The sequence below is a fragment of the Lytechinus variegatus genome, chromosome 13 (assembly GCF_018143015.1).
Source record: "Lytechinus variegatus isolate NC3 chromosome 13, Lvar_3.0, whole genome shotgun sequence".
Lineage (NCBI taxonomy): Eukaryota > Metazoa > Echinodermata > Echinoidea > Temnopleuroida > Toxopneustidae > Lytechinus > Lytechinus variegatus.
The window spans coordinates 33,864,456-33,883,673 of NC_054752.1; the positions used below are offsets into that span (position 1 = coordinate 33,864,456).

Consider the following 19,218-nt stretch of genomic DNA (forward strand, 5'->3'; position numbering starts at 1 on the left):
GGGCACTGCGCCTGGCCCCCAGGATCGCCGCCCCTGGACCCTACGAATTTTCTAAGATCAAGGGGAAAATGATTTTTTTTAAAGAAAATGAAGGGATGGGGTGAAATGTGAAATATTATATTTTCTGATCGAAAGTCAAATGAAAATTGGAGTGTTGTAATAAAAAACAATGACATTATTTTGCTCGCTTTGGCCTTTGCTCATCTTCAATTTTTTTTTTATTCTATTTTTTTAAATTTTGCCAAATATATATGGCTCCTCTCCCCTTAACATTCTGGCTCATCTCAGGGGCCGCGGAAGCGGGGGGGGGGGGTTCAGCCCCCACTTTTAAAATAAACCATATACAAAAATGTAAAATCACCATACGATTGTGATTTTTTGCATGGTCAGCCCCCCACTTTTGGCTCAGCCCCCCCCCCCCTTTGAAAACCGTTCCGCGGCCCCTGCATCTCACCACTGTATAGGGAAAACCATGCACTCCGAATTTCTTCGGACTTCTCTAGCTCTCAAGGCTAGGATCAGTAAGACTACGGTAAATAATGTGGGTGGGTGCACAGTACGGTATGCATGGTCCTCAGATCCACTAGCACTGCATGCAGCATGCACGAGCAGCACTTTGACACTTATCGCGCGCTCTCGATGTCAACAAAACGTTCGAAGTCGTCACGAAAGCGGATCGGAGCGCAATTATTATCTTTTAAAATGTCATTTAAGATAGATATTCACAATCACATTCTGCCAGAGAGATGGCCTGATCTTAAAGAGGTAATAATTGTCAGTGATACCTTATTTGTTCTTTTTAAATGATTGGATTGAGATGTCTATTTTAACTTGTTTTAACTTTTATGTCGATAAACGTTATTCGTTAACTGTGTTGTGTGCATATTATTAACTACGGTAGTAGCAGTGACAATGAATGCAACTCAAACATGCAACGTAGACCTAGACAGCTGGCAGCCGTCTGTTTCGAGGAGTTTTAAACATTTTCATTCTATTTTAAAAGAAATTTCTCTTACACAGACGGCTTGCTATCGTAGGGGGTTAACAATCCCGACGGGGCTCGTAGACTTATTGTCTTTAATTTATAAATATAACGAACTGTACCGTACGTTACCAAAATAAAGATTATTTAGGCCTAGGCCTATTCTGTTTTGGCCTGAAAGGCACCAAAACAGGGAAAAATAAACTTAAAACTAATAAAAGGGGAAAAACAGTGACTTATACTTCGGCTGTTGCGCAACTTCAATTCCCTGTTTTAATCCGAACTGCAGTCTCTGTAATATTTGTTGAGTGGAGCCAACGATGCATGGATAATTATAGGAATAACGCATTCCGCGGAGTTGTTTAGCGAATATGCAGTGCACGAGAGGTTTCTTCTGAGCATAAGATATATTTCACAAATATCCGTTAAACCCATAGTAGGCCCTACAGGAATAAAAGCGATATAGCTCTATATGAAGCTGCTTGCTATTGTTGACCTTGTACCATCTAATATCCAAGAACCCCAGGACGATAAAATCTACTTATTGGCTGAAAAAAGGCTATAAAAATTGAAAATTTTAGGTATAATTACCTTTTAAGTTAACTCTACAAATAATGGTTTAAAAGTACTAGGCCTAATTATAGGAAAAACAAATTGCCTGCCTCCAAATAAGTGATGTAGTGCCTTGATGCTCGGCCTTGGCCTTAAGGCGCCTTAAGGCCTATTTTTTCAAAGCCTTGGCCTTGAACATTCAAGCCTTGGCCTTGAGAGGGCCTTGGCCTTGGCCTTGAGGATTTTGAGCCTTGAAATTTCAAGGCATTTTCAAGGCATTTTCAAGGCTTTTTCAAGGCATTTTGTATTTTGTACTTTTAGTTGTTTTATATTAGTAATTATAAATGTTTCATTTGTTCTGTATATCTAATGACACTAAATACTACCAGTCAGCAGTACATATAGCAGCAGCAGAAGCAGTAAGTGTACTTAGCAGTGCCATCAATTGCAATTATCATCACATAATTATGTAACAAAGAGAAGTGATGTAAATTAATATTATTTATTGGTAATATGATGTAATCATGACTAATAAGGATAATGACAATATCAATAATAATGATAATATTTATGATTAGGATTATAGTCAGTGGCGTAACTACAGGGGGGCATGGGGGCACGTGCCCACCCCCTCCCCCAATCGGCTGACAAAAAAAAGGAGGAAAAGAGGGAGGAAGGAAGAGAAACGTAGTGGGAAAGAAGACATTAATGTTCATTATAATGTTATAATTATGTTATGTTACATTACATTAGAAACACCTTTTTCATATAAATGAAACATAATTTGCTCAGGGCATGTGTCTTCATTGTTCCTGGTGCTCCCATTGTCTGTTTACCGAGATATATAATCCTGTTATACTAAAACCTCCCGTCAATATACACCAAACTACCAAATATATTTCCTCGCACTTCGAGTTATTCTTTTACATGTACAATAGTATGCTTCTTTTTCATGAATACTTTAAGTGATTGTCCCATTTTAAGGTCTTAATATAAAACATTTCCTGTCCGTGCTTACGTTCGCAGTAGTGGATTGGTGAAAGATGTCTGCTCTCCATCAATTCCTAGAATGAGTCCTTAAAATGTCCCTTTTTATGTTTTCTGATCTGAATATCAAAAATTTTCAGCTCGCGCTTCGCGCTCGCATCATTTGGTTAGTGAACTACGTAAGGTCTTCTTGAATTCCTACAAACAAGCCTTCAAATGCCCCTCTTCAGGTGTGAATTTCCTAAATTTTCAGCTCGCTTCGCGCTCGCAAGATTTGATTAGTGAGATGGGTATGTTAATCATGATTACAAGTGCTTTATGTGCATGTTTAGATGTAATTCTAACAAAATCAGCAAGCGCTTATTGGCACTCCCATTAGATGACTATGGTGAGATGTGTATAATCTTAATAGATAAAAGATTCCTAAAATATAGTCCTTAAAATCTTCCTGTTTGGGGTCAATATTTACAAAAATTTCAGTTCGCACTTCGCGCTCGCATTATTTAGCGAGACAGGTACGTATCATGATTACAAAAGATTGATTGTAATGTCCCTTTTTAGGTTTGAATATCAAAAATTTTAAGCTCGCGCTTCGCGCTCGCATTATTTGACTAGTGAGATACATGTCCGTTTACTGGCACTGTCCTTATAAAAATATCTCTATTAGGTCAGTATACCTGGCAACTGGGCATGCTTCGTGTGCTCACGAGGCAATTCCAAGTTTTTTACTGGCGCCCCCCAATGCCGTGACCCACGGTACGCCACTGATTATAGTGATTTTATGACAGGAATAATTCTGACAGATCTGACTGTAATTTTGACAATTTTCATACTTTAAAAATAGCTTACTCTAAAGAATGATAACAAGGTTGATTTCTATTCCATTAGGTTTTCCTTGTATTAATTTCTTTGACCAACAAGAATGTTTTAAATCTTAATGATATTCTGAAAAGATTCGGTAAACTTGAACACAAACTTCAATTTTGTCATTTCCAAATGGGCTATGGCATCAATGGCATGATGAGCCAAAAATTTTGAGGGGCCAAGCATGGCATACAGAGCAAAATTTTAGGTTTCAAAATCAACAAATTTTGGATTGTGCTTGCATAAATTATTGTTAAGTAAGGTTCGCATTCAATTTACACAAAAAATGCTTAGAATGTCTAGTTTTTAGGTCGGAATAATACAAATTTTCGCATTTTTTGATTGGTGAGTTATGTATCCTATTTATGAGTCACTAAATGCAGTCCAGAACAGCTTCCTTTTCTGGTCAGTAAAAATTTCAGCTTGTGTTTTGTGCTCGCGTTAATTTGTTTAGTAAGATGCACACCTTTTTCATGATTACAAAAACAGCTGGAAAAGGATGCCCTTTTAACAGTGATTAGCACCATAATTGACCCAAAATCGAGTTTTACAACTTCAAAATTGATTTTTTTTTTCTAAACCACTTGCTCGCTATGCTTTCTATAGCGGGAAATCAAAGCCTAAATCAAAATATCTGTCTTATCAATTAGAAATCACTTAGCTGAACTTAATTTCCACAAAACACACAACTTCTTCACACAGTTGATAATCTCATTTTGAAAATATCTGTTTGCACCAAAATTCTCATTTTGACTTATACTGTAAGTGCATTTTTGGCTTTGATCTCCCCCCCCCAAAAAAAAAAAATACATTCTGCCTCCCCTGTCCCAGGTAGAGGAGAAAGACATATGTTAAGAATGGGCATGCCAGGATCAGATCACCTTGGTAATAATAATTATTGCAATATGAATCGCCTAGAACAATAATTAAATGTACAAAGGTAACTATATACTTATTTTAATTTTATGTCTAAATCTACATGATCTACCATGAAATTATTTTCGTTTTAAATGTACAAGGGTAAAAAATTTTGCTCGCTCACACCTTTTATACATTTGGTCCTGTGTGTCATGTATGCCGCCTAAGCATTGTTGTCTACCAGTAATTTTTTTTTCCATATATTGTACAATTGAAATGCCTTGGCCTTGGCCTTGAGGTTTTCAGGCCTTGGCCTTGGCCTTGGGTTTCCATGCCTTGGCCTCAGCCTTGGTTATTGAAGCCTTGGCCTTGGGTATTAAAGCCTTGGCCTTGGCCTTGGCCTTGGAGGTTTGAGCCTTGACTACAACAAATTGCCTGCTCCAAATACTTATGAATAGACACCAAAACCAAAGAAAAGGACCACCAAATAAAGAACTTTGTGGCCAAAACTGTGATTTTGGGTGGTTTTGGCGGCCATTTTGGATTTTGGCCCGGCACACTTTTTTCTTGGACCCGAGACAAAAATGTTGTCATTTCATGTTGAGATACATTACAACTTATACAAGGAATAAAAAAAACTGTTCCCATATTGAAATTACAAAAAAAGTATTTTTGACCCATGTATAGCCCACTCCTATTGGTATTGATTTTTTATCATATTATTTTTATATTTATTGTCATTATGAAAATCATTACCATGATCATTGTTACCAATATCATCAGCATCATTGCCATCCTCTTTCATATGGGCCTATATCACTTGTGTTTACTTTAAGTGATTGAACTCACTATCACAATGGTATAATTTCTCTCTGCCAGTATGGCTTATTTTATGGAGTAAGTCATGTGGGGAAATTTTATACAACCAAAATTTTTGGAGGATATAACCACAATGCATGTCTGTTGTCTCGCTACTTTTATTGAGGCAAATACATGTAGGAATATTTCAGGGTTTATTTTTTTAAATTGATATTGAGATATAACATTGATTGATCAATTTCCATATCACATACATGATGAAATCAAGCTTTAGAATGATTTAAATAATGATATTAAACAAAGTCAAACTCTAAATAAGTTTAAAAAACTTATGAAAGTTGAATTTTTCTCTCAGTATGAAATATCCTGCCAATAGCACACTGTACATGTAGGTCACTATGATGTGTAATTAGGTACTTCGCGTTTGTATGTTTATTTCCCCTATATTAGCCCATTGTTTCTTTTTTTGAATTGTATTTCAATGTTATTTGTTGTTCATTCTCTTTTATGTCTTATATTGATTTGTATTTCATTGTATTGTGGTTGTGCCCCACCCACAAGTTTTTGAAATAGAAACTTCCTGGGGCTCCCAATCCTATGTTCTATCATTTCTTGTTCTTTTGATGGTCTGTAATGCTCTCAAATGACCATGACTTGGTCAGTCTATGAAGTGAAATAAAACTAGAGAAAAATGGGGTTCAGACGTACAAAAAGGTTGGTTATTTGATGCAATTGCCCACCTGTATTTTCATGATTGATTGATGGAAATACATTTTGAATTGAATGATATTCTCCAAGCAGAGAAGCTTACAGATGTGTACGTCACAGCACACATAGGTCCGTATTCTGATAACAGGTTATCTTAAACTCAGGTTTAAAGTTGTGGTTTAAGTATGGGAAGCCAAAAGTATCAAAAAATTGTTTAAGTTGTATGTTTCCTATTTTCACTGTGCTCTTTCCTGATTCATTGATGGTGAAAACAATCATCTATTTATACTTCTACACTATTATGAATGATTTGAGAGCCGAATGAGCTGAAGTATGATATCTGTACTGTTATTTATGTAACAGTTGGCTGTCCATACTTCAACCACAACTTCAAACCTGAGTTTAACTTAAACCTGACTACAGAATACGGGCCATAATGTCTACAGGCCTATACAACAGCATGACACAACCACTGTATCAGGATTATTTACCAACTTATCAGTTTCATTCACACAATCTGTATGTACACTGTAATCCAGATGGTACAATGGAATAACACAATACTGAAAAACACAAAGGAGGTGTGACCGGATCTAAGCATTGTGATTGGCTGACTCAGCCTGATGCCATACTTCAGCAAGGTCACTCACAGTGCAGATCAACTTAGTCTAATTTTGCAGACTCTATTACTATTCAAACCATTTTACCTGACTGCTAAGAAAGCACGAATGCCTGTGAGCAAGCAACCAGGGGACTGACGGCTTAAGGTCCTCTCTGAGGGAACTGCTAATGAGGATAAATGCCTTACCAAAGGGCGCTAGCGCACCACTTGGGAATCGAACCCGGGTCACTGGAATCCGAAAAATCCGCTCTACCGACTGAGCTATCGCCCCTCCATAACCATCATTGCTTTGAAGTTAATTAGATTTAAAAGTATTTTTTGTTTCGTGTGGGGGGGGGTGAAATAATGTGTATTTCACTTGAGCCACCTAAAAGGAATTCAAGGAAAACTGTACATGTAAATTCTTTTAACTTTTAAGGAATTAAATGAAATAAAGCCTAAAAGTCAGTAAATACTTGAATACTGTAGGCCTATATACTTTTTGAATATCGAGGGGGGGGGGGGAGTTTCCTGGTGATTACTAATATGCTTTTCACACTACATTTCCTTAACCCTATACTATCTTTTTAATTCACACTGTCTTTCTTAACCCCATATTATTTGCTCAACCATGGTTAATGCCCTAACCCGGGACTATCCCTCAGCTCATGAATATTGATGATTTTACCAAACAGAGCATGATTAATGTGCAATTCGACTTCTGTGATTGGCTTATGCTTAGCCCCACTTTCCTTAGCCCTGTTTCGTTTTCACACTGCATCTCTTAGCACCGCAATTGTGGTGCTAGCACCACAATTAGCCGGCTAACCCTGCTTTTTTGCAGGGCCAGATAGTACCGTACTATTTACCGTGCTAGCCCACTTTGCTAAAACTTAGTGTGAAAACGAAGTGGGCTAAGCTTAACCCCGGGAAATTGGTGGGGCTAAGACCCCCCTTAGCCCCACCAATTTAGGACAAAAAGTGCAGTGTGAAAAGCATATATAACTGGTTTGTTTTGTTTTTAAAAAATCTATTTTTATGTATGTTTGATGTAAATAGTCTACAATAAATTCTTTGGCTTTGTTGAAAATTAATGCCCAAATTAGATTTTTTATTTGCTGAAAAGTTGAAAATTAATACCGGTATGCAGAATTGTAATCACCAAGGCAATGAATGTGAATTTCCCATATTATTGATGTTATCAAAATTTAAGCTTGTATTATTCTTTCTAGAATACCCAACCTGTTGGTGATTGATAAGGTATTAAATTTTGTAACAAATTCCAACCCTTTTACTATATGCATGTAGGTCAACTTGTACATGTATATTGCAGACTTGAAACCAGTCTTATACACTGGATGTATTTTAATCAATATATATTGGCGATTCCATGCTAGAAAAATCAGCTATTTTTGCAACATTTTTCAACCCATTGTCCAAACAAACGAAAAACTTTAATTTATTTTGTGGTAATTATAGAGTACTACTGGGTAGACATAAAAAAATGACAACCAACAAAAATATGCTGTCCATGGGTGAATTAGCGGTGAAAATGTTGCGTGTCGGATGGGACATTTCTGAGTCCCGTACAACACACAACATTTTCGCCCTTAATTCAGCCATAATCATATATTTTTTGTTGGTAATCAGTTTTTCACATGACTACCCATTATAACTTTATTATTGGCCAAAATTAATTTTTCATTGCTCAAACAATTGGCTAAGAGACTAGAAATAGTTGACAAAATGGCCCGTACGACACGTATGGAATCACCCATAAGCACTCATAGATCTGCCCAACCAATTCATTGCTGTTCTCTCTCTTTTATTCAGCGCTATGGCTACGGAGGATGGATTCAGCTGAACCATCTGTGTGATGGCCGGGCCAAGATGATGAGAGATGGCAAGCTCTTTAGAGTCATTGAACCTAACTGTTTCAGTGCCGAAGCTAGGATTAGAGATATGGATGCCACAGGTAAGTCAATGAGTAGGACTGCACGAGGGTAGGAATTAGGAAAATATATATTTTTATGGGCTATTTTTTTTTCACATTTGGGTGATTGCGGAATTTTTATGCTATTTCTTTCAATTCTAGTGGTACTTTGTGCAACGGGCAATTATGCTGTAAAAGCATTCTCATTCTTTTGTGTAAGTAAAAAAGCAATTTCCAATCAATAGTTGGTATCTTATCCTGTATCATTTCCTTGAATTACCTGTAAACCTTTGCAGGAGTGACTGTACAAGCCCTATCAAAGATTCCTGTCATTTTCAGCTACTGGGCCAAGCCAGAAGACGCACTCGACCTCTGTAGGATACTAAACGATGACCAGGCTAACACTATCAAGAAGTACCCCAAATAAGTGTTGTGTTTTGTGCCATTCTTGAATGTGATTTATTTGAATTCAAATAATAATTGGCCTCTCATCCTCTCGACCTTTATTTTTTCTCTTAAACCTTCTCAGGGGTGACTGTCCAAGCCCTATCAACAGTTCCCGTCATGTTCAGCTACTGGGCCAAGCCAGAAGACACACTCGACCTCTGTAGGATACTGAACGATGACCTGGCCAACACTATCAAGAAGTACCCCAAGAGATTCGTAGGTCTTGGTACCCTTCCCATGCAGGCTCCGGACCTGGCTGTACAGGAACTCAAGAGGTGTAAAGAGGTATGTGAATGTAGACCAGGGCCTGTCTTACGTGGAAGGGTCGTGGTGTAGCGGTTCTGACTCTCGCCTTGTAATCAGAGGGTCGTGTGTTCGAATCCCACCATGGCCTAGCGTCCTTTGGCAAGGCGTCGATCCACAATTAGCCACTCTCCACCCAGGTGTTAAATGGGTACCCAGTAGGATGCGAAAGCCTATGTAGTATCAGTATGCCTGGCAATTGAGTCTCAGAACTCTAAGGAACTCTAAGGACTTGCACTTTGCTAGAAGAGGCACAGTGCTCCATATCACAAAGCATATGTGTAGCAATTAAGTGTTGTTTTCTAAAAAAATAATTGATTGCATTGACCACTATGTATATCAAATATTATGAAAAAGTCTCTTGTAATTATACATGTATTAGTACAAACCTCAGGTTGTAATTTTATTTGATTCTTTTCCCTACTGACTTGATCGTCACCACAGCTCACGTCATGTAAGTCATAATACCATTTTTATTTTTCTTCTTTAGGAACTTGGATTCCCAGGTATCCAGATTGGTTCACACATCAACCAATGGAATCTAGATGCACCTGAACTACAACCAGTATTCGCAGTGAGTTTGATTGAATTCATTTCTGTGTTTAAAAAAAATGATACAAAGTAATATAGAAAAATATACATTATATGAAAAATTTTTGTTCAAAATACAAGAAAGATATATGGAAATAACAACTTTTATTAAAAAAACAATTCTAATTGTAAATGCAGTAAAATGTCACCATGAGCAGGGTGCTTGATGTTGATGGTGGCTTCAAGGGAAGTTGTTTTTTCCATCCAATTATTATGGAAGCAAATCACCCTCTTGGATTTAGTCTAATAAACTCAATACTGATTGTACCTCTTGGGGTGAAGGGGTGTGTACTTTATGTTCACTGTATTTTTTTAAATGAAATTGTTTTGACCTGCAAAAAGGTGTTTTCCATGAATTTCTTTGAATTACGTATTCTTCCTGAATTCCAGGGCATTTTACCGCCATCTGTATTGCAGAAGACTGGGGACTTTACCCTAGATATGGTTCCCACAATGAAACTCCTCTAGTTCCCTACTAGTCCAGATTGGACCTTGTTGTTTGGAAGTGCCCTTTCCCAAAAGCTAACATAGAGGGCACATGTCTCCCAATCTCTAATCAGCGACAATCCACTCATCTTCGCTCCCCGAGAAGAGTGGATTGTCGCTGATTAGAGATTGGGAGACATGTGCCCTCTATGTTAGTTTTTGGGAAAGGGCACTTCCAAACAACAAGGTCCATTCTGCACTAGTTCCCTTCATACAGTGGTGCCAAAAAGTTAGTTAACCCCACCAGAAAATGCACTCGTTCTTGCTGAGTGTTGAATGTAGACAACAACACCACAAGAGAAACAAGCTTAGTTGAATGTGATATTACATGTTTATCATCTCACCTGACTTCACAATTGAATATAAAAACATGGCAGAATTTGAACCCATGATATATGTTTATTTTCTGTTGGGGTTCACTTTGCACCACTGTATATAGTACATAATACCACTAAAATTTTATCACATGATTATCAGTGTGACCTTTGAACTGTAAAGTGTTCAGGCTGAGGAAGTTCAAGTACAAACTAAATACTTAGCTTATCTTCACAGTAATAATGGTAGAGTTTAATCTGATGATATTGACAGACATGCATTCCTCAGGTTCCTGTTGCATTAAAGTTACAGTTATAGTAACTGCCATTCGATGGTAACTCCCCTAAAATCCTTGATTCTGATTGATTGTCGATCGCCGTTGCCATGGTAGTTACCATTGGATAGCAAAGTTACCATAATATTAACTTTTGTTCATCGGGCCCCTGAAGTAATTGACATATTCATATTAAGCAATCTTGTATCAATTATATTCTGAAGTGTACCTGTATGCAATGGGAGACTATGCTAATAGTAATGGCTATAATGATGCATTTTAGTAGTATGTACCTAAAATTTGATGTCACTTTTTAATAGTAAACCAATGAAGGAATTTCTGAAATTTGAAATCACTGGGACCAGAAGATATATTTTTTTACTCGGTTCATGGAAATATTGTAAAATTCTGCAAGGAACAAGGACCCATTAAAAATGTTCAAGGTTTGGTCTTTAAAGTCAGACTTTGTATCACACAACCTGATATACACTCAGCAAGCAGCGTTGAAATGCACATGAATCAATTATGTAACTGCCAGTTTAATAGCTAGTATGTACCAGTTTGCTAAAATTTGATTTAGGAAGGTAATTGTGATGTCGCAAAAGAATTTTACCAATGTTCCACATATACAGCCCCTCAACCATTCTGGATTAGAGGAAATATATGAATTTTTAATATTCTGAGCTCTTGTTTCGATATGGTTTTCTTATTCGCCTTGGTAACTTTACTGTACAACCCTATGGAAATAATGTTTTCCCCCTATTTTATGAGCAAAGTCGTCCCTGTTCTCCAGTTACTTGGGTTGGGAGATCTAGAGAGCATTTCATTTACATTTTTATCTGACAAGTTGTCAGATTTGACAGCTTTCCTTGATTTTGATTGGCTAGGAAGCACTGTTACTATGGTAACTGTCGGATAAAACAGGACTTGTCGGATAAAGCGTCCGACAAGACCTTTCATGAAACGTTCCTCAGGAGAGCATTTCATCATCGTTTTTGTCCGACAATTTGCAGAGATGCCAACCCTCCCGATTTCATCGGGAGGCTCCCGAAAATTCATCCCAACTCCCGCCCTTACGATTACCATCCTTATCCTCCCGAAATTACGATTTTTTGGCATTGATCAAATTGGATTGGAAGGACATGTATCGTCTGCTAACTTTAGCATGTAGTAACTCCATTACGTTCGCTGCTACTAAATTCTGTGTGAAAGGTAGACAAATAAGGAGCAGCGAAAAGCTGGTGCATGTGATATGCCCAACGGAAATCCACTGTGCACCAGGCCGGTAGGCCCGGCTAGCTTCGCGAGGCGTGTGCGCTCGCGGCCTCTGGATTTGTCGAGTCGTGCGGTGGAATATCGGTGTGTGATTTCGGCGTATTGATGGGTTGATATTGACACAAAATGGCGGAAAATCGACAAAAGAAGACCAAGAAATGGTCTCAGAAGTATAAGACTGAATACAGTCTCCAGTACCTGTGTGTTCGGAAGTCGGAAAGAGGAATTTACCATGCATTTTGCGCAATTTGCAGCGTGGACATTTCAGTTTAGCACGGAGGTCGTGATGATAATTCGGAAGCACTTAACGTTCGGGAGCAAACGGCATAGGCCTACGGACATTGCGAAGACAAGATCTTCGAGCTCCACTAGTACCCTGTTCCTGTTGTCTTTATTTCACCAAGCAAGGGACCAGCGCTGAGCTTTTCTTTACTGGATTTATAGTGGAACATAACCTGCCTATAGCCGATAGTGATAATTCCTCCTTATTATTATTGTTGAACAGGTACTTCTTTTGTCCCCTCATTTTTTTTTACATGTAAAAATGCATATTTGATATTTTTTATGTTAAAAAAGTGGGAACAATGTTTATTTGAAAACATGTGAAATGCCCCAAAATAAGGGTCAGATTGCACCAGAGAGCATCTAGAAACCCAGAGCTTCCAGGGCCCTAAGGCGGGCCCTGGACCCCGGCCGCAACGCGCACATAATTTGGTGGCGGTTGCAAATCCTCCCTAATTCTGATTTCCAAAAGTTGCCATCTACAGGTCAGATTTCCTTGATTTTGATTTTAGTGAGAAGCACAGTTCCTATAATGCCAATCGCTGGATAAAACAGGACTTGTCGCATAACACGTCGGACAAGTCCTTTCACAAAATGCTCCCTTTTATCCAGGAAATCACAAATATCTGTTGCTTTTCTACACAGGCTGCAGAGGAGGTAGGGATGTCCCTGTTCATCCACCCTTGGGACATGGAGCTAGGGGGCCGCATGGCCAAGTACTGGCTACCATGGCTTGTGGGAATGCCTGGAGAGACTGCTACGGCCATGTGCTCCATGATCTTTGGAGGAGTCCTGGAGAGGTTCCCTAAACTCAAGGTCTGCTTCGCCCATGGAGGTAAGTCATTCCAGCTGAACAGCCAGCAGACAAAATTAATAACGATGATTGCATTTATATAGTGCATGTGCTGGATGGTTAGGCATGAAGCAGGTTGAAGATTTATCATACAACTGCGTTTTCAGATTCCTTTGTGGAAATCAAGTGAAGCATTAATGTTTTATGAAGTTGGAGGGAGTTTGGGGTGATTTATCGGCATTAATCATGATGAGTTGGACATCATCATATTCATTGTTTAGCTTAGTGATACCATTTATAATGGATTCAAATTCTCCCATGCAATTTGGGTAGCAAGCCCCTAGCACCTCAAACAGAAGTTGAGAAAGCCAGACATGATCCTAGAATACAGGAGAATATTCATTAATCATCTATTCCTTAACCCATAAAGGTACAGAGTCTCTGGTTGGGGACACTTATGCAGTTTTTGCTTTATCCTCAATTATAACAATCACACATAGTGTATAAATAGCAAAATAAAAAGGTTAAAAAAAAATGTGACTATTTCCAGTGCAGTATATGATGTTTCGGATTAAAAATCATTATAGTTGAGCTAATCACCCCATACTCTAAATAGATAACAAGATGAATACAACAAAATCACTGCTTGGACACTCAAATTGGCAACTTTTCTTTAAGATTTTGCCAAATTATAATAATTCATTGCTATCATTATCTGGACTCTCAATCATCATTTCTCTTGTTCCCTCAACCCCATAGGTGGCGCCTTTCCCTTCACCATCGGTCGCATCGAGCACGGCTTCAACGTCAGGCCTGACCTCTGTGCCGTAGAGAACAACATCAACCCTAGGAAATACATCGGTCAGATCTACACCGACTCCCTGGTGCATGATGAAAGGGCGCTCAAGTACTTGGTGGAAACGATAGGAGAGGTAGGATCTGAGGGGCATTTCATGAAAAGTTTTATCAGTGATTTTCAGTGACTAATTTGTTCTCAGCCAATCACATGCAAGGATTTGCAGTAGCTTATAACATAAGTCAATGAAATTCACTGACTATTTCCGCCCTTTCACATGGTGAAAAAATGGTAATTTGAATGATGATGATTGTTTTAACCCTAATTCTCCGGGGGGGGGGGGGGGGCCATAATGGCCCCCCCCCTCAACAATTTTCGCGATATATCTGCTGCGCGAAATTTTTTCACCTCGCAGCTCACTGACTTTTTACATTCAAGTCTCGCGCAAATTTTGAGACCAAAGTTGTGACGCCCGGGTACGCGGTTACGACATTACGCAACATTATGCAAGTGCATGTCAGACCCAAAATTGCTCATAAACGTGATTTCATGTACAAATCCAATGCAAATTGCGTATTTAGCCAAAATTCATAAATGTATCATTATTTCTACTTTTACTGATTAAACTTAATTAATTTTGCCTTGTTTATGATCAGAATTATGTCTGGAACAATTTCCATTGAAAAAACAATAAAAAACAAAAAGTAAAAAACAAAGAAATACATAAGAAATTCATAAAACAATAAAATACATATGAAATTTATTTCCAAACCAAAGTTTTTTTGAATTACGATTGTTAAGAATGCTTCAAAGAAAATTTTTACCAAAAAATTAGCATTCTAGGAGCTTTATTTAGTGAATTAGAGCAAAAAGTATGATTTATGCATAAATTAGCATAATTAATTCATATAAAATAAAATCTCATTTTGGAAAATTTTACCATACAGCCTTGTAGATTACATCGCACACTACCAGCGTGCAAATTTTTGCCTCGCTCGCGCGATCGGCGGTCGAGATCCTAAGGGGGGCCATAATGGCCCCCCCCCCCCCCCCCCCCGGAATGACAAGAATAAAAATACCCCGGGAGATTTAGGGTTAAAACAAGGCTAATGACAAATTTTTAGCGTATATGAAACCAAACTAGGATCACGAACGCTAATCACAATCACAAATTCAAATTCTACTGCTGAGGTGAATTCCAATTAGGTTTCACTCAAATTATGGTACGTGTGAAAGGCTTGACCTCCAAAACATATTTTGGGAGTGGAGCTTACGTGTCCTTTCAAGCACTTCAATAAATAATGCAATTGTCATGCACTCATTGTATCAATTTAGTGCTTTGATTGACAAGTCACCAAGGACACATACTGTACCGCCTTTGCTCGGGAATTTAAATTCAAATTAGAGTTTTTGAGTGAGTGTGTAAAGGGTCCGATGAATCTAAGACGAATTGCAATCATCAATGCAATGATGATTCAATATTCACATGTAAAAAGGCCCCTTGTTTCACGAAATGCTTCCCAGGAAATGTCACTCCTTTGCCAGTATTCTGAACTTCAGTGTGACCTTAAAAAAAAAGTTGTCTAAATGGTCCGTTGTCTGAAATGCAGTTTAACTTAATCCATGGTCTAACTCATGCTAAAATAATGGGAAGCCAAAATGGTCCAACTTTTTCATACTTCAGTAGTGAAGTAAACTATTTTACTGAGGGTAATTTTTTTGATATCCATGAAGAAAAAGCCATCCAATGTATTTTTTTTTGTGAGTGATCATTATTCATGACACCGTGCAATACAATGCAATAATGCACGGCAAGTTTTGTGCATATCCCTATAGCACAAGGTATATATTTACCTGTATGTGTTATTTCCTGTTTCTGAAGTGTTTATTTATTTGTGATATACTTTTTTCCATGCACTTTTTCTGTTCACTATATCAAGAGTCTGACAACGATTTTTTTTAAAGCAAATTACTTGACAATGAATTGATATTTCTATTTCTTTCTCTTGTTTCAGAATCGAGTCTTATTAGGGAGTGACTACCCGTTCCCACTCGGCGAGCACCATCCTGGTAAACTCATTGATTCAGTAGAAAGCTTCAGTGACGAGCTGAAGGTGAGAACATGGTACCCAACTAGTGGCACATCAGGCCTGTGCCCCTCCCCTTTTGAGAGACTCGGTCACTATATTAAAAGGTCAACTGTTGATTTGAATAAATAGAGAAAAATCAAAGTAGCATAAAACTGAAATTTTCATCAAAATCGGATGTAAAATAAAAAAGTCATGGCATTTCAAAGTTTCGCTTATTTTTCACAAAACAGTGATATGCACAACTCAAAGACATACAAATGAGTCAGTCAATGATGTCCATCACTCACTATTTCTTTTGGCTTTTTATTGTTTAAATTATACAATATTTCATTTTTTACAGATTTGACCATAGGGTCCGACTTGACTGGATCATATAGTATTAGGAATTAATCACTGTTTTACTCGACAATTAGGAGAAAATTTGTAAGATCTAGGAAAAAAAAGGGACATTTCAAATGGGATCAAGTTTGGTGGTGGCTATTAAGGCCATCGCACACCTTACGAACCAACTGGTCGCCGACTGGCTTGCGACTGAGTGTGAGAGATGTGATGTCACAGCTCTTGTCAGCTTGAGTGTCGCAGACCGGTCAGAGACAAGTTGCAAGGAAAATCGTAAGGATTTGACACGTTGAATCCTTTTGACTGGATTGCAAGCTCAATCCAACTTCCAACCAATCAGACAGCTGAGTTGCATGATGCGTATATGATAAACAATGCGCATACGCCGTAGTAAGTGCACTTTCTCAGTTGCTATGACAAAAAGCAAAAAGTGCATGCGTGAGTTCCAGATCGGATCGCAAGGTGTGTGGTGTCAAGGCTTATGACTCCCTTGCGATTCATCTCCCCTCACTCAGTCGCAAGCCAGTCGCAGACCAGTCGGGTCGTAAGGTGTGTGCTGGCCTTTTGGAGAAAGGTTCGACCGCTTTTTTTTGTATCTGGATTGGCTGTTGAGGGAGGGAGAGGGTGATTTTGTCAAAATGAAAGCTTGAAAGCACAGTCATACCTTCTTTAGCGACACCTGTTTGTAAAGACCAGTTTTGATTTCCCTTGAAGAACCCTAATCCCCATTGAAACATCTATTGAATGAACCCGTCTATAAAAATCACACGCTCGTAAATACCACTTTCCTTGTCTCCCTTTTGTGGTCTTTTATAGCAAGATTTGTCTGGAATATTTGTAAGTCTTTGAGGGTAGTAGGATTGTATATGAGGAAAGAACTTCTCTTGTTACATGTTATGGTGTCGAGGCTTATGACTACCTCGCGATTGATCTCCCCTCACTCAGTCGCAAGCCAGTCGCAGACTAGTCGGGTCGTAAGGTGTGCGATGGCCTTTACAAGTTACATAGGAATGTGTAGAAATTTTCACATTCTTTAGTGTATATAGTGACCTCTTCTAGTTTGAGTGCTTAGCGCTGTCTAGTCAAATTTGGTTTGTGTAATCCACTGTTTTTATCCTTATTGTCTCTTTAACCTGAAATAGTAGTGTACAGTATGTATTTTAAGAGTACGAAGATTTGCTTAAAGCAGAAGTGTCTAATGAATACATTTTCTTTTTCTTTTCTTTGTGATAAGGAGCCCTGAAATGACCTCTTCTACTCACAGATTTTGAAACATGAAGAAATAATTTTGTTTACTAAAAGCAGAAGTGTCTCATGAATAGATTTTCTTTTTCTTCCTTTCATTAACAAAGTTGCCTTTCTTTCATTCTCCTAAGGATTCCCTGTTAGCCGGCAACGCTCTGGAATTCCTCGGCCTGAACCGGTCCCAGTACGAACCAGACCCTTCACTCCTGCCTTCCCAGTCCAAGTGCGGTCCTCAGAAACACAAAGTCAAGTGCTCTTCCAGTGGCGATACGGGGGTTGAAAATGGCACGAAAAGAATCAAACTTGCCGAAGAAGAGACACACTGACATTCAGTACCTGTAGTGAATTTTGTAAAGGCTTGTGTACTTCAGAGGGAGCCCTCACAGATGCCTACCCAAGTCTTGTGCAGCTGCAGAAATACTCGGCACTCTGCCCTATCATGGATGGCAAGGTTAAAGACATATCCATGGAAGAGGTACACCAGAGTGTAGTCCCACTGGTTTCTCTCAATGTTTGTTCCAGATGATAGCAAGATGGACATCCCTCATGGGTGCATTCTTATTCTTATTATGACCCTCAGAATTGTCAAATGCATATTATCACCAAACAATTTGTTCACGAAGCGCTTTTACACATTTTCATTGGGTTCTAATAGAGAGCTTTACACTGATATAACCAGCCTAAGCTGTGATCAGACAATTAAAAAAAAGAGCGTTATGCAGGATTCTTCAGAAAGACCTATGGAGGTAATGGTTGGACACACTGATGGGATATCATACCTCAAGCAATGCCTGGAGCCATTAGAGCGTTATTTTGCAACATACTGAAATTAAGCACACTTCAAAGTATCATATGTTTCTTATCTTACAAAAGATTTTGATGGTGATGGTGATGATCATTACCCATTTGCTATTGAAGAAAGCATGAATGTTTGTATTAAAGCAAGCAACCAGAGGACAGAAGGCATAAGATCCTTTTCTGATGGACCTGGTAATGAGGATTAATTCCTATACCTAAGGACACTAATGCGCCAAGAGGAATTCAAACCTGGGTGACTGGAATCTGAAACTTGTTTTATATTGACCGAGCTATTATGCCTTCTGTTTTATGTTTGTTTTGTTTTTTGTTTTATTTTCACTTCTTCAAATCGAGTTGGTGGGGTGGACTAGGCCTTTGAGACTTATTAACCCATTGGTCCGTGATCCCAAGATATCTCGGGTTATGGCCCGTAAAAAAGGCCCTGTAACATAAAGCTTAGTGATTGATTTTGCGGAATATTTTTATGATTGATCATACATAATAGTATATGCAATCAATTGTAGAAATCAGCGCATACATTCGCAATTCCGAACCTTCATTATTCCGAAGTTCGGATATTCCGAAGGTTCGTTATTACGAAGGTTTGTAATTCCGACGGTTCGTTAGTCCGAAAACGAAATGAGGTTCGTAATTTCGAAGGTTCGTTAGTCCGAAAACAAAGTGAGGTTCGTAATTTCGAAGGTTTGTTAAACCGAAAACGAAATGAGGTTTATAATTCCGAAGGTTCGTTAGTCCGAAAACGAAATGATTAACGAACCTTATTTCGTTTTCGGACTAACGAACCTTCGGAACAACGAACCTTAATTCGTTTTCGGATTAACGAACCTTCGGAACATCGAACCTTATTTCGTTTTCGGAT

At 38.4% G+C, this 19,218-nt stretch overlaps 1 protein-coding gene across 1 annotated transcript; it reads left to right on the forward strand.

Moving 5' to 3' along the window:
* The first annotated feature begins 577 nt into the window (after nt 1-577).
* Nucleotides 578-18,064, forward strand: LOC121426037 (2-amino-3-carboxymuconate-6-semialdehyde decarboxylase-like). The gene is made up of 8 exons (XM_041622170.1): nt 578-765; nt 8,205-8,346; nt 8,834-9,036; nt 9,545-9,628; nt 12,923-13,112; nt 13,830-14,002; nt 15,882-15,980; nt 17,672-18,064. The coding sequence occupies exons 1-8, from the start codon at nt 601-603 to the stop codon at nt 17,864-17,866; spliced, it is 1,251 nt and encodes a 416-aa protein (XP_041478104.1). The 5' UTR covers nt 578-600; the 3' UTR covers nt 17,867-18,064.
* The last annotated feature ends 1,154 nt before the right edge of the window (nt 18,065-19,218 follow it).

What these genes read in the sequence shown, in the direction of transcription:
- LOC121426037 (XM_041622170.1), top strand. Translation starts at nt 601, where the DNA reads ATGCACGAGCAGCACTTTGACACTTATCGCGCGCTCTCGATGTCAACA. An exon ending in TAGAGATATGGATGCCACAG is followed by an intron (nt 8,347 to 8,833) that starts GTAAGTCAATGA and finishes AAACCTTCTCAG; the next exon opens with GGGTGACTGTCCAAGCCCTA. An exon ending in AACTACAACCAGTATTCGCA is followed by an intron (nt 9,629 to 12,922) that starts GTGAGTTTGATT and finishes TTTTCTACACAG; the next exon opens with GCTGCAGAGGAGGTAGGGAT.